At 38.4% G+C, this 15,714-nt stretch overlaps 1 protein-coding gene across 2 annotated transcripts in view; it reads right to left on the reverse strand.

The window, feature by feature from the left end:
• TENM1 (teneurin transmembrane protein 1) overlaps positions 1-15,714 on the reverse strand; it is an 882,499-nt gene that overhangs the window by 314,018 nt on the left and 552,767 nt on the right. For both annotated transcript variants that reach the window (XM_043896987.1, XM_043896986.1), the window contains one exon: positions 6,067-6,219. In XM_043896987.1, the coding sequence (XP_043752922.1) occupies positions 6,067-6,219 (153 nt within the window). The remainder of the gene's footprint in view (positions 1-6,066; positions 6,220-15,714) is intronic.

Below are 15,714 nucleotides of genomic sequence, written 5' to 3' on the forward strand. Positions count from 1 at the left end.
AACCTGTATGCAGGTCAGGAAGCAACAGTTAGAACTGGACATGGAACAACAGACTGGTTCCAAATAGGAAAAGGAGTACGTCAGGGCTGTATATCGTCACCCTGCTTATTTAACTTCTATGCAGAGTACACCATGAGAAATGCTGGGCTGGAAGAAGCACAAGCTGGAATCAAGATTGCTGGGAGAAATACCAATAACCTCAGATATGCAGATGATACCACCCTTATGGCAGAAAGTGAAGAGGAACTAAAAAGCCTCTTGATGAAAGTGAAAGAGGAGAGTGAAAAAGTTGGCTTAAAGGTCAACATTCAGACAACTAAGATCATGGCATCTGGTCCCATCACTTCATGGCCAATAGATGGGGAAACAATGGAAGCAGTGTTAGACTTTATTTTTGGGGGCTGCAAAATCACTGCAGATGGTGATTTCAGCCATGAAATTAAAAGACACTTACTCCTTGGAAGAAAAGTTAAGACCAACCTAGATAGCATATTAAAAAGCAGAGACATTACTTTGCCAACAAAGGTCCATCTAGCCAAGGCTATGGTTTTTCCAGTGGTCATGTATGGATGTGAGAGTTGGACTATAAAGAAAGCTGAGTGTCAAAGAATTGATGCTTTTGAACTGTGGTGTTGGAGAAGACTCTTGAGAGTCCCTTGGACTGCAAGGAGATCCAACCAGTCCATCCTAAAGGAGATCAGTCCTGAGTGTTCATTGGAAGGACTGATGTTGAAGCTGAAACTCCAATACTTTGGCCACCTCATGCAAAGAGTTGACTCTTTGGAAAAGACCCTGATGCTGGGAGGGATTGGGGGCAGGAGGAGAAGGGGACGACAGAGGATGAGATGGCTGGATGGCATCACCGACTCGATGGACATGAGTTTGAGTAAACTCCAGGAGTTGGTGATGGACAGGGAGGCCTGGCGTGCTGTGGTTCATGGGGTCGAAAAGAGTCGGACACGACTGGGCGACTGAACTGAACTGATACATTGTTTACATGGTTGTACAGTCAGCAGATGTTGATTAGCAAATATCTTAGTTCTCTTTCTTCAACTTTGCAGAGGTAGGTTTTGTAGGATGAACATAAAGGAAATGTCAATTGTAAAGGAGATAAGGGCTGTCTTTGTTTTCCTTTGGACTTCCCTGGTGGCTCAGCTGGTAAAGAATCTGCTTGCAATGCAGGAGACCTGGGTTCGATCCCTGGATTGGGAAGATCCCTGGAGAAGGGAACTGCTACCCACTCCAGTATTCTGGCCTGGAGAATTCCATGGACTGTACCGTCCATGGGGTTGCAAAGAATCGGACACGACTGAGCAACTTTCGCTTACTGTCCTTTAGTTTTTGGTCTCTACACCCACCCTTGTCATTCCTGGTGCTCTGTTTGGGCATCCAACCCACAGGAATTCAGTCCCCTCATCTACCCAATAAACGTTCTCCACATTCAAATTGCTACTGACAATGCTGGATTTTACCTCAGCCTTATGCTCCTGGAGTACAGAGCTGATTAAGGGATTCCCCCAAGCTTTTCCTTTCAGACGTCCTTCCACCCTTTTATGCTTTAGGAAGTGGCTTACCACAAAACAAATAAACAGAAATAACCAAGTTGAAAACCTTTTTGCCTATGACTTATTAGATTAAAGCTCTCTGTCCTTTCTTTCTCAGGACTCCCACAGAATTGTATACGACTCCCTTGTTTACACAGATCTTTCCCTTCTGGCTGGAACCTGTTGAAAGGCCAGATACAGATTCTTCAATTTCCCATTCTCTCTCATAAATAATTAGCTGAGATTAGAACTATTTGTTTCTCTTCAACTAGATAGACACAGAAAAGATTTCCTGTTCATCTGAGTGACGGAGATTTCCTGAGTACAAAACAATTCCGACTGTAAATCATGTATTCCTCCTATAAGTCTTGGGCAAAACCACCTGGCCCACACACTCTGATCTTTGAATCTGGGGTGCTCTGTCTATTGCTATGGCCTCAATAAAATAGCTTTTCTTGTTGGCTCAGTTTTGTCTTTGATACCCCCTTAGAAAACCTCTTTAGCAATTTATATGTTTTGTTTGTGTTACATCATTACAATAACAGATGAAGAAACAAAAGAGGTAGAACCAGGTGTCCTTGGTTCTAGTCCCAGTTCTCTCTGTGTGTTCTCGACCCTTCGGGACCTCAGTTTCTTCATCTGTAAATACAGATGTTGGATTTGATAATCTTTAAGATTTTAACATTCTGTATCTGTTGATAAATTACACTGCAGTTATTCATAGTTCAGTTTATGGACATTACATGACTCAGGTCTGGGAACAAGTCTTTCATTTGTTTATATCCCCTTCTTTGTTTAAACCAGTTGTTACATAATATTTATGAGCTAAAGAGAATGAGTTATGACTAGTTTGTTAGCTTCTAAGGTAGTAGGGCCTCTTTTAGAACAATACTTTCAATACTACATTACTGAAAAATGGTAACTGATTTTTCTGGTAGATTCCAACATGTGGTTGTAACTTATGTCTTCTTTTTGAAATTAAATTTAAATTATTCAAATAAATTTCAAAAAGAAAATTCTAGCACACTAAATGTCTATAATCAAATATTCTTTGTTTCTTCCATTTTGAAAAATAAGTGGTAAGAAAATTCTTTCATCTCCTAATGAGAAGCAGATACACACAGCTACTGTTAATGGGGGACCAATTCCAGTAGAATTTGATTATTTTTAAAGTGCCATTCTACTTATCCATGCCTTTGATGATGAAGATGATGATAATTTAAAAATAATAGATGCTAAATTGGTAAGTAAAGAGAGATCAAACTTTAAAGAGAGAAAACATCTAAACGCTAGGGAGGACATCATCTGAAATGAAAAAGTTGATATCAGTTTGAAAGCAGGATCTATAGTAGCTAGTAGGATGCCAATAAACTCAAGGTAACTTTCCAATCATTTGACCCTATAATAAATTTTCTAAATTAAAAAATATGCTTAACACTGCTATATGCTTTTCATTCATTGTCTCACTTACTCTTAAAACCACTATATGAGACAGTTACTATTATCATCACCCTTACGTTGCAGATGAGGACACTGGTTCAGCAAGGCATGTGTGCATTCTAAGTGCTTCAGTCCTGTCTGACTCCTTGAGACCCTATGGACTATAGCACGCCAGGCTCCTCTGTCCATGGACTTCTCCAGGCAATGCTGGAGTGGGTTGCCATGCTCTTCTCCAGGGGATCTTCCTGACCCAGGTATTGAACCCGAGTCTCTATGTCTCCTGCGTTGGCAGGCAGATTCTTTATCACTAGTGCCACATGGGAAACCCTGGTTCGGCAAGACTGTGTTACTTAATTGCCTGAGGTTAGAGAGCCAGTAAATGACAAAATCAGTCAGTATTCAAAGCCAAATCTGACTCCAGAGTCCAGGCTCTTAACTACAATGTTATATTGTCCAATTCTCTAGGAGAGTAAAGAAAACAATGTAAAAAGAATGATCTGGTTTTCAAGTTTATATTAAGACATGTTTTTAGAACTGTATTTATGGGCTTGTGTGATGTCTAGAAAATTGTAAACGGATACACTGACCATTTGAAAATACCCTTACAGTATATTACATCTTCTGCAAGGATTGGTTTAGTATACACATGACATTATAAAAGAGGCACTATGTTTTTACTTGGTAAGTAATATGCAGTAAAGACCTAATAGAGCAGGACTATGATGTGCAGTTCTTATTAAGGTTTTGTTTAGACTTTCATAAAAAGTCAGTTTAAGATAATAACTTGGGATATATGGCATCAACCTTTAATGATTTTTCTTAATAAGTATTAAATTGAAATTGCTTTGGCCTGTTTCTTGTTGTAACTGAGCGTACACTTAAAAACATTTTTCATTTATGAAACTTGTCACAATACATTAAAGTAGAGGTATACAGAGTTTGTCCATAGGGTCACAAAGAATTGGACATGCATACAGAATTTATCTAAAATATATCATGAATAGACACTGAGGTTCTGCTTTCAGTGTGTGAAATGTTTTTTGTGATTTTTATTTACATTTCATGTGTGAATTTCAGTAGAATGCAAAAGTTAAGAGACAGATCTCTGCAATCAGACCACCAGTTTCTAGCTTTGTTACCTTGGGAAAATTACTTAAACTCTCTGTGCTTAAATTTCTCATTTGGAAAATGGGGACCACAGTGTTACTTTCATGATATAATACATGTTAAGTGAAAGTGAAAGTCGCTCAGTCGTGTCTGACTCTTTGTGACCCTATGGATTACACAGTCCATGGAATTCTCGAGGCCAGAATACTGGAGTGGGTAGCTATTCCCTTCTCCAGGGGATCTTCCCAACCCAGGGATCGAACCCAGCTCTCCTGCATTGCGGGCAATTCTTTACCAGCGGAGCCATAAGAGAAACCCAAGAATACTGGAGTGGGTAGCCTATCCCTTCTCCAGCGGATCTTCCTGACCCAGGAATCGAACCAGGGTCTTCTAGACAGATTGTAGACATTGTAGACAGATTCTTTACCAACTGAGCTTTCAGGGAAGCCCTACATATTAAGTGTCTGGAATAATTTTTGGCACATGGTAATTATTTAATACAATTTAGTCATCATCATCATCGTCAAACTATTTTTTTGGAAAGGACTATAGAAACCTGAATTAGAATAAAAAAATGAATATCCTTTGATGACAGCTATGCAATAACCTGTTATTTTTTACCAAACAGATAATTCATGATTTTCAGTGTACCTGGCAAAACCTAGGCATATGATGCCAAGTGGTGGCTCTTGTATTTGCAGATATAAAGGAATGAAATAAATAGTAGGAGAGAAGGTAAGGGAGAAAATATCCAAGCTCAAGTGTATTCAGACCCTTTCCTCTGCCTACTGTGACCCCTGTACTACCCTCAACCCCTCTCAGCAGCAACAGTGAAATTGCTGGGAAAGGTCAGCTCAGGCTAGAAACAGTAATTCTAAGGAAGGACATAAAGCAAACTGCATTGTGAATTGAAACTAGAATAAACCATAATGTTTTTCTGAACCCTAACCATTAATTTTTAACTGAAGCATAGACCAAAGCAAAGTTCCTTTTTCGAAAGCAAAGAAAAATAAAACAAGACCCCAAAATAACTCCAAGAAAGGAACTAAAAACACAAGCATAGTAATCAGAATAACTATAAAAATCTATTTTCAACTAGTGAACCAAAACTGATTTTCCACCCCTAAAAGTTATAAGCTTCTTAACGGTAGGGTTTGAGTCATTCATTTATTCATTTGTTTATATTTGATCTAAAAATATTTTTAGGGTAGTAGTGATTATACATTTTGTTTGCAACTTTTACTTTTGGAACTGATGTACTGATATTTTACATGGCTCTTCTATACTGTATCCTATATCAAGACAAATCAAGAGAAATCACAACATAAATTTCCAATATTTGAATTTTAAGACTAAGATAATTTAGCATGAAATAAGATGTTCAGACTGCTGGTACTATGATATTTATTGTAAATAAGTCAGGTAGTTCAAACTTAGGTTGGTTAAATTTAACAATTCTACGCTCAAAGTGCTTTTTTCTTTTCCCCAACTAGGAAGAATTCATGTTTCCCAATGAGGAAACAATTCATATTCCCCCACATTGACATAAACATTCACCCTTGTATCACACATAGAAAGCATTTTCTTATTATAAACAGAAGAAATTTCCATATATTCTTTGTAAAATGTTATATATAAATGCTCAGCTTGAACACAGAGAACTTAATCAAAATCCCACGTTGCTTCAGGGTAGCTATATGTAAAATGCAATTTCCATTGTATTGAAACTTCCATCCTGTAAATATTTATCTAATTTGAAAATTGCCAATATATTTGAAAAGTTTAATTGGTTTATACTCAAGGCAATAGAGAATCTCTTTTCACAAGACATTTACATATATTTATTCTGTACACGTAGAGTATTTCTTTTGAGTGATCATGAAATTTAATGTGAAATGAAACCATCCCAGATTTGGTGCTAATGACCAAAATAGAAAAAAAGTAATCAATAATCAATCAATATTTTGATCGGTACCTTTTTTCTCTGATTTATCGGAAACTTTTCCTCCAATTGGAGAGTAAGTAGTATCCATGGATTCAGTCCCTCTGTTCCCCTTGCTAACTCCATTTTCATAGAGCTGTCCTTCAGCGGGTTGCAACTGCCAAGTCAGGCCGAACAAATGTACTGCTGCAAGAAAACAAGCCATAGAAGATTAATTAAATAACTGATGATATTATAAATAATACAAGATTAAGTGGTTATTAAATCATGTTGCAGAAGACTATGTAATGGCATGGGAAATATTTATGATGCATCAAATGAAAAACATCAGGCTACTAAACAATATGAATTACATGATCTATATCGTGTATATGTGTGTGTGTGTGTGTATGTGTGTGTGTGTATGTACATATGTTGCTGTCCGGAGAAAGGGTTGAGAGGATATACTGCAACATATTAACAGTATGGGGGGATTATGGAGGAGTTTAATTTTCATCTTTATGATTTCTGTATTGTCTATATTTTTTACAATGAACATGTGTGATGTTTGCCATCTGGGGGAAAAAAAGAAATTTTTGTTTTAAAAGAAATATTTTAAAGGAACAATAGAGTAAAATTGGCTTGGTTGATCAGGGATGGTTTTATGAAGGAAGTAGGATTTGAGATAGACTTTGAAGGATATGTGGGGCAGGTGGCAGGAATGGGTGGGGTGAGGGGGCAGGCTGAACAAAATATGACTTTGTAAAGCACAGGATGTATTTGAGGCAAAGGAAGTTGTTGCGGTTGATTGAAGTTTAACTATGTACAGAAGTTAGTGGAAATTAAGGCCAGAACAGTAGATAAGGGCCATATTGTAGAGGACATTGAATGCTACCCTTAGCTATTTGGATTCAATTTACTGGGCAACTGGGAGGTACTGCCATTTTCTGAATAGATGAGTAATAGGATCAGTTTTCTTTAGGAAGATTAATTTGATAGCAATGAGGAGCACTGATGGTTTCTAGGCAAATAAATGATATCATCAGAGCACCCTTTGAAGAATGATAAATCCAGTAGTAATGTGGAGAAGGATGGATCGGAGGCCTAAAGTTCTGGCAAGAACACAAATTGGCATGGCATTGTAATAATGTAGGTGAAAAATGATGAGTGCCTCATGTAGGGTGGTGGCTGTGTGAATGCAAAGAAGGTGATTCTTTAAGGAGAAATTGCATAAACATCATCTCAGGATTTGGCAACAAGCTCTGTGTATGAGTGGGTGGGTATGTGCTTGCACTAATGTGCACGTGTGTAGGTGTGCTGGGGAGGGGCATAGGAAAGAGTGACGGAAACCAAAATGATTAAGGTTTTGAGCCTGATAACTGAAAGCATGGTGGAACCATTAACAGAGTTAGGGATTTCACACTTAGCTTAGTACTAGCTACAAATAGTTGGTACCAGATATGTGTTTATTAAATGCTTACTAGGTGGTCTGGGGAAGGGAGGAGTGATGGGAGGAATATGTGTGCATGCATGCCAAGTTGCTTCAGTCATGTCTGACTCCTTGCAACCCTATGGATCGCAGTCCGCCAGGTTCCTCTGTCCATGGGATTCTTAAGGCAAGAATAGTGGAGTGGGTTGCCATGCCCTCCTCCAGGGGATCTTCCTGACTCAGGGATCAAACCCACATCTCTTATGTCTCTGCATTGGCAGGCAGGTTCTTTACTACTAGTGCCACTTGGGAAACCCCAGGAGGAATATGATGAATTCATATTTGGAGATGCCAGGTTCCAGGGACTGAAGGGTTATCTAGAAAGTCATGTCAGACACAAGGATTTGAAATTCTGGAGAAACATAAAGGCTAGGAAAAGACTGCATAATCAAATATGCACATAAGCAATAGTTGAAGTGAGAATGATTGAGATTACTGAGTGAAGAGAATGTTACGAGAAAATAGTGCCTAGGACAGAAGGTGGGGTAATCCTTTGTTTTCTCACTGCAATTTTCAACATTAACCAAAAGGGAAAAAAAAGTTTATCTGTTCATAAGCCATCTCATATTTTCCTTTTTGTTCCTAGGCAGTCTGATAGGGGCTAATTTATATGTCTAACACAAATATATAGCATATGAATTAACAACCAAGAACAGGAAAGCTAGCCAGATAGCCTATTTAAAAATCATTCATCCACTTTGAGTTGAGCCAAAGAGATTTCTAACACCTACCTTCTAATTTATCCTTAAAACTTTTAAGCATTTAATTGGTTTCTACCCTTTTATTTGGATTAAGGCCAGTACTGTCTGATGAATTTCTCTTGCAATTATTGGAAACAACTGAAACTCAGATGATACTGGTTCTGAATAAGGTACAGGATGGCATGCTAATAGAGCTCTATTAGGACATCCCTGAGATTTCCTTGCTCAAAGTACAGTTGGTTTAACATACTCGCTCCAATTAAAGGTATTCATCAGCTTTATAGAAAATTCAGTCTACTCAGTCCCCAAATAATTTGAATATGATGGATATTAGAAGTTACATTGAAAATGTGCTTGACTTTCTTGGTTCAGATATTTTTTTTGAAATTAGATGGGCCATAAAGAACAAAAGGCATAGTAGTTTTCAGTTTGAAGATCAAGGGCTATTTTATATGGTTTATTTAAGGTAAGCTGGTTTCTTGAAGGGGGCTTCCCTTGTGGCTCAGCTGGTAAAGAATCCGCCTGTGATGCAGGAGACCTGGGTTTGATCCCTGGGTTGGGAAGATCCCCTGGAGAAGGGAAAGGCTACCCACTCCAGTATTCTGGCCTGGAGAATTCCACGGACTGTACAGTCTATGGGGTCGCAAAGGGTCAGACACGAGGGCACTTAATGAGAGAGAAAATACATGTGCTGAGAATCATTTCAAAATAACAAAATAAGGTTTAATTTTTCATCATAAATGAAATGGACTGCTTCTAGCCAATCAAGACAGATAAAGAGGTATACACAATTAGTCAAATACCCTTTGAGGGTGGTAAAACTTTATAATTCTTTTTTTAGTTTAGTTGTATCTTTTCTAGGTAACAAGTTGTTACCTAGTAATGTATATTTGCATGAATACCTAATGAAAGTGACTTTCTACAGACTATGGGTACCATGGCAAGGCAATGGGTTTTTTCTCTCCTCCAAACTGAACTTCCACATACTGAGATGTGAAAAGAAATCAAAGAGAGCATTTATGTGCAGGGTAGATTGGGGGTAACTAAGCAACTCGAGTGTTTGAGTTCTGTTAGAAATAGTATTTTTTTTAACACTATGACCAAAGTATAAAATTATATTGAACTTCAGGATATACCAGCACATCCACGGGAAAGATATGGCAGTACTTCTATTATGGGGATGTACTTATTGATTCATTCAACAAGTATTTTCAAAGCATATGCTGGGTACACGGGGAATGTTGGGAATACAGGAAAAGGTAATAAACAGTCATGACTGCAAAGGTATTGGCTGACAAATATGGATGTTGGATATAAACAACCAACATAGCCTGTTGAGCATATTGGCTGCATATCAGCCTTGGATACCCAATGAGGAAGATACATAGTCCTTAGCTTCTAGTGGATCACCATCCAGATCCATGTTACATATTTATAGCCACACTTTAAGCAAGTTCCCCAAACCCAAGTATAAACATTATGAGCCCACTGGTTAGAAGTAAGGGTACAACCAGTAGTGAACAAACAGGGCAGTATTAAGTTATATTCACATATTGATTCAACAAGTACTTCTTGAATGCCTAGTTTGTGCCAGGCACTGTTTTTCTATTTATAGCAGTGAATAAAAAAACAAAAGCTCTACCCTTCCATAACTCATGTGAGTAAAATAATACCCATCAGTAACAAGTGCTATAAAGGGAAAAAAAATTAGAGTAGTCAGGAAAAACCTCTTGGAGTACGTAATATTTGAACCAAGATCTGAATGAAGTGAACCCATATGAATATCTAGTTAAAAAACCTCCAAGGAAGAAGGAAAAGGACTTACAGAAAGCCTTGAAGTCTTATATGAACTATGTGAAGAACACTAAGGAGTTCAGTGTGACCAGAGCTCAGTCAGGAAAGAGAAGAGTGGTAGGAAAACTCAAAACAGGATTGGAACCACAATCCTGTTATCTCTGTGCTCTAATCTACTTCACAAACTGATCACCAAAAAACTACAACTTATTGTTGTTTAGTTGCCAAGTTACTCTTCACGACCCTATGGACTGCAGCATGCCAGGCTTCCCTGTTCATCAGTATCTCCTGGAGTTTGCTCAAACTCAAATCCATTGAATTGGTGATTTCATCCAACCATCTCATCCTCTGTCGTCCCCTTCTCTTTCCCTCAATCTTTCCCAGCATCAGGGTCTTTTCCAATGAGTCGGCTGTTCTCATCAGGTGGTCAAAGTATTGGAGCTTCAGCTTCAGCACCAGTCCTTTCAATGAGTATTCAGTGTCGATTTCTTTTAAGCTTGACTTGTTTGATCTCCTTGCAGTCCAAGGGACTATCAAGAGTCTTCTCCAGCACCACGGTTCAAAAGCATCAATTCTTCAGCACTTGCCTTCTTTATGGTCCAGCTCTCACAACTGCATGTGACTACTGGAAAGACCATAGCCTTGACTATACAGACCTTTGTCGGCAAAGTGATGCCTTTGCTTTTTAAACACACTATCTAGCTTTGTCATAGTGTTCCTTCCCAGAAGCAATCGTCTTCTAATTTCATGGCTGCAGTCACCATCTGCTGTTCTGCTGTGAGTTTAGAGTCCAAGAAGAGGAAATCTGTCACTGCTTCCACCATTGCCCCTTCTATTTGCCATGAAGTGATGGGACCATATACCATGATCTTAGTTTTTTTTTTTTTTTAATATTTAGTTTTAAGCTGGCTTTTTCACTCTCCTCCTTCACCCTCATCAAGAGGCTCTTTAGTTCCTCTTCACTTTCTGTCATTAGAGTGGTACAGAAAGTAATAAAACTAAATCACACAATGCCAGAACATTTACCTATAAATGAGCACTACTGGTTACAGTAGATCTAATACAATGACTCCTGACTTCAAAGTCAAAATTCTTTTTCCTAAAGACATATATAAAATATATAAAAATATACAAACTCAATGAGTAGAGTTGGACACTACCCAGATCTCTCAAGAAGTACCATTCCAATACTTGCACTACCCTGAAATTCAATGTCTGGACAGAATGTGTCTGCCTATTCAGATATTCTAGGAGTAATGTCTTTTCAGTTGATTAAGAATGGCAGTTCCTAATGCTCTCCTCACAAATGTTCCTTAGTGCTGAGTCCTGTAGATTTTATAATTCTTATCCTTCTTGTTTTATCCAATTGCAAAAAGCTATGCTCTGAAATTATAAATTTATTACAAAGTTAAGGTAACAAATGGAGTATCTCGCTGTCCCCAGTTGTCAAACTCAATCAAGCATCTTGGCTCTCAAGGCAGGCTGACTTCATAAGAAGCACTTTTTTCATATTTCTATAGGCTGAAACCTCCAAGTCTCTCTGCAGTTATTTCTCTGCCCTCTGTGTTAGGACGTTGGCCTTTGTTTCTCATAATTAAGACTGATGATGTCTAGTAATGTTTATAATCAATAATACTTCCCCATTCCAATCCCCTTCGATAGGCAAATATACACTTATAAGGGAGAGACTGCAGAAATGCTTCAGAAGTAGATATAGGAAATGCATGCTGAATGACCTAGGTCTGTACCCTAATATGGCAGCCACAACGTGGCAATACGTGTCTACCAAGCATTTGAAATGTGATTAGTCAGAGTCAAAGACTTAATATAAAGGAGATAATGTAAATTATCCAATTAATAATTTTTGTATTGATTACATGCTGAAATGTTAATATTTTAGATATATATTTGATTACATCAAAATTTATTTAAATTAACTCCACCAGTTCCTTATCACATTTTTAATGTGGCAATAATAAAATTTAAAACTCTATATGTGGTTTGGGTTGTATTTCTGTTGGACAGTGTTGATCTTGACTATCTAGGGCATTTCACAAAGCGGTATGGTCTTTCTCTTTCCAAACTGTGCCGCAGAACTTACCATGCTATATTGAGGATACCTACTTATATGAATGCCTCATAATTTTAAGCACTGACAGGACAGATACCGTGTCTTCTTCATCTTTTTGTCCCTGGTCCCTAACTTGGCACCTGAGAGTCAAGAAGTACTCTTGCTTATATACTGCTGATAGGTCTATAAAGTGGTAAATTGCTTTTGGAAAGCATTTTTGCAATTGCTATTGATTGTCTATCAAAATTTATACTGGGAATGTTCCTTGACCAAGGAATTCTACTTCTAGGAATCTGCCTTAAAGAAATAATCACAACAGACCTACATTCCTTAACTGCATTTTGCTTTATTGTGCTTCACAGATATTATGATTTTTAAGAATTGAAGGTTTGTGGCCACCCTGTGTCCAGCAAGTCTATTAACACCATTTTTCTAACAGCATTTGCTCACTTTGTGTCTCTGTGTCACATTTTTGTAATTCTCACAATATTTCAAACTTTTTCATTATTATTATCAATATATTTGTTGTGGTGATCTGTGACCAGTGATCTTTGATGTTACTACCTTAACTGCTTTGGAATGCCATGAACCATGCCCATATAAGATAGCAAACTTAATTGACAAATGCTGTGTGTGTTCTGACTGCTCTACTGGCCATTCCCCCATCCCTCTTGCTCTCCTCCAGCCTTCCTATTCCCTGAGACATAGCAATGTTGAAACTGGACCAGTTAACCCTACAATGGCCTCTGGGTGTTCAAGTGAAAGGAAGAGTCACACTTTAAATCAAAAGCTAGAAATGATGAAGGTTAGCAAGGAAGGCATGTTGAAAGCTGAGACAGACCTCTTATGCCAGTTAAACAAGCTGTGAGTGAAAAGGATAAGTTCTTGAAGGAAATCAAAAGTACTACTCCAGTGTACACATGAATGATAAGAAAGTAGAACTGCCTTATTGCTGATTTGGAGAAAGTTTTTAGTGGTCTGGAGGATCAAACCAGCCACAACATTCCCTTAAACCAAAGCCTCATTCAGAGAAAGGACTCCCCTTTCATTCTGTGATGGCTGAGAGAAGTGAGGAAGCTGCAGAAGAAAAGTTTGAAGCCAGCAGACGTTGGTTCATGAAGTTTAAGGAAAGAAGTCGTCTCCATCACTTAAAAGTGCAAGGTGAAGCAGCAAGTGCTGACGTGCAAGCTACAGCAAGTTATCCAGAAGAGCTTAGTTAAGATAATTATTGAGCTGCCTACATATTAAACAACAGACTTTACATCTACTTTTGAAGTAGATGAAGTGGCTTTCTGTTGGAAGAAGGTCAATGCCTGGTTTCAAAGCTTCAAAGGACAGGCTGACTCTCTTGTTAGGGATTAATGCAGCTGATGACTTTCAGTTGAAGCCAGTGCTCATTTACCACTCTGAAAATCCTATTGCACTTAAGAATTATGCTAAATTCACCCAGGCTATGCTCTATAAATGGAACAGCAAAGCCTGGATGACAGCACGTCTGTTTATGACATGTTTTCTTGAATACCTTAAGCCCACTGTTGAGAACTACTGCTAAAACAAAAAGATTCCTTTCAAATTATTAGTGCTCATTGACAATGCATGTGGTTACCCAAGAGCTCTGATGGAGATGTACAATGAGAATATTGTTTGCATGCCTCCTAACACAACATCCATTCTGCAACCCATGGATCAAGGAGTCATTTCAGCTTTCAAGTCTCATTATTTAAGAAATACACTTCATAAAGCTACAGCTGCTATAGATAGAGGTTCCTCTGATGAATCTAGGCAGATTAAATTAAAAACCTTCTGGAAAGGATTCTAGATGCCATTAAGAACATTTGTGGATCATGGGAGGAAGTCAAAATATCAACATAAACAGGAGTTTGGAAAAAGTTGATTCCAACCCTCTTGGGTGACTTTGAAGGGTTCAGGACTTCAGTAGAGGAAGTAACTGCAGAAATATAAAGGTAGAAATATAGAGAGAACTAGAATCAGAAGTGCAGCCTGAAGACGTGAGTGAATTGCTGAAATTTTAAGCTAATACTTTAAAAGAAGAGGCATTGCTTCTTATGGATGAGCAAAGAAAGTGGTTTCTTGAGATCGAGTCTACTCCTGGGGAAGATGCTGTAAAGACTGTTGAAATGACAACAAAGAACTTAGAATATTACATAAACTTAGTTGATAAGGCAGGGAAAGGTTTTGAGAGGATTGACTCCAATTTTGAAAGGAGTTCTACTGTGGGTAAAATGCTATCAAACAGCATTGCATGCTGCCGCGAAATCATTTATGAAAGGAGGAGTTACTCCCTGAAGCAAACTTTATTGTTGACTTATTTTAAGAAACTGCCACAGCCACCCCTACCCCTAGTTGCCACCACCCTAACCAGTCAGTAGCTGTCAACGCGGAGGCAAGACCATTCATCAGTCAAAAAGTTTATGACTTGCTGAAGGATCAGATGATGGTTCTAGCAATGAAGTATTTCTCAATTAAGGTATGTACATTGTTTCTTTTAGACCAAATGCTATTGTATAATTAATATAAAACATTATGTTATCAACATAACTTTTGTATGCACTGAGAAGCCAAAAAATTCATGTGATTTTTTAATTAAAATATTCACCCTATTGCAGTGGTCTCGAACCAAACTCACAATGTCTTTGAGGTGTGCCTATTCCCAACTCCAATCTAATCTAGCCATCCGGTTCACCTGATGGGGGAGGAAAAAAAAAAAATAACTCAGAAATCAGTGTGAAGTTCACAGTCCAGAGGAAAAGCTCACTAAAGACTGAGACCTAATTATAGGATCACAGAATGCTTCCCCTCCCCCACAGCTCACTACCACATCAGTTCAGTTCACTTGCTCAGTCATGTCTGACTCTTTGCAACCCCATGGAATGCAGATGCCAGGCCTCCCTGTCCATCACCAACTCCTGGAGTTTACTCAAACTCATGTCCATTGAGTCAGTGATGCCATCCAACCATCTTATCTGCTGTTGTCCCCTTCTCCTCCTGCCTTCAGTCTTTTCCAGCATCAGGGTCTTTTCAAATGAATCAGCTCTTTGCATCAGGTGGCCAAAGTATTGGAGTTTCAGCTTCAACATCAGTCCTTCCAATGAACACTCAGGACTGATCTCCTTTAGGATGGACTGGTTGGATCTCCTTGCAGTCCAAGGGACTCTCAGGAGTCTTCTCCAACACCACAGTTCAAAAGCATCAGTTCTTTGGCTCTCAGCTTTCTTTATAGTCCAACTCTCACATCCATACATGACCACTGGAAAAACCATAGCCTTGACAAGACGGAATGTTGGCAAAGTAATGTCTCTGCTTTTTAATATGCTGTCTAGGTTGGTCATAACTTTCCTTCCAAGGAGCAAGCATCTTTTAATTTCATGGCTGAAATCACCATCTGCAGTGATTTTGGAGCCCCCCAAAATAAAGTCTCACACTGTTTCCACTGTTTCCCCATTTATTTGCCATGAAGCGATGGGACCAGATGTCATGATCTTAGTTTTCTGAATGTTGAGCTTTAAGCCAACTTTTTCACTCTCCTCTTTCACTTTCATTAAGAGGCTCTTTAGTTCTTCTTCACTTTCTGCCATAAGCGTGGTGTCATCTGCATATCTGAGGTTATTGATATTTCTCCCGGAAAT

Source organism: Cervus elaphus, chromosome X (assembly GCF_910594005.1).
Source record: "Cervus elaphus chromosome X, mCerEla1.1, whole genome shotgun sequence".
In the NCBI taxonomy this organism is placed as follows: domain Eukaryota; kingdom Metazoa; phylum Chordata; class Mammalia; order Artiodactyla; family Cervidae; genus Cervus; species Cervus elaphus.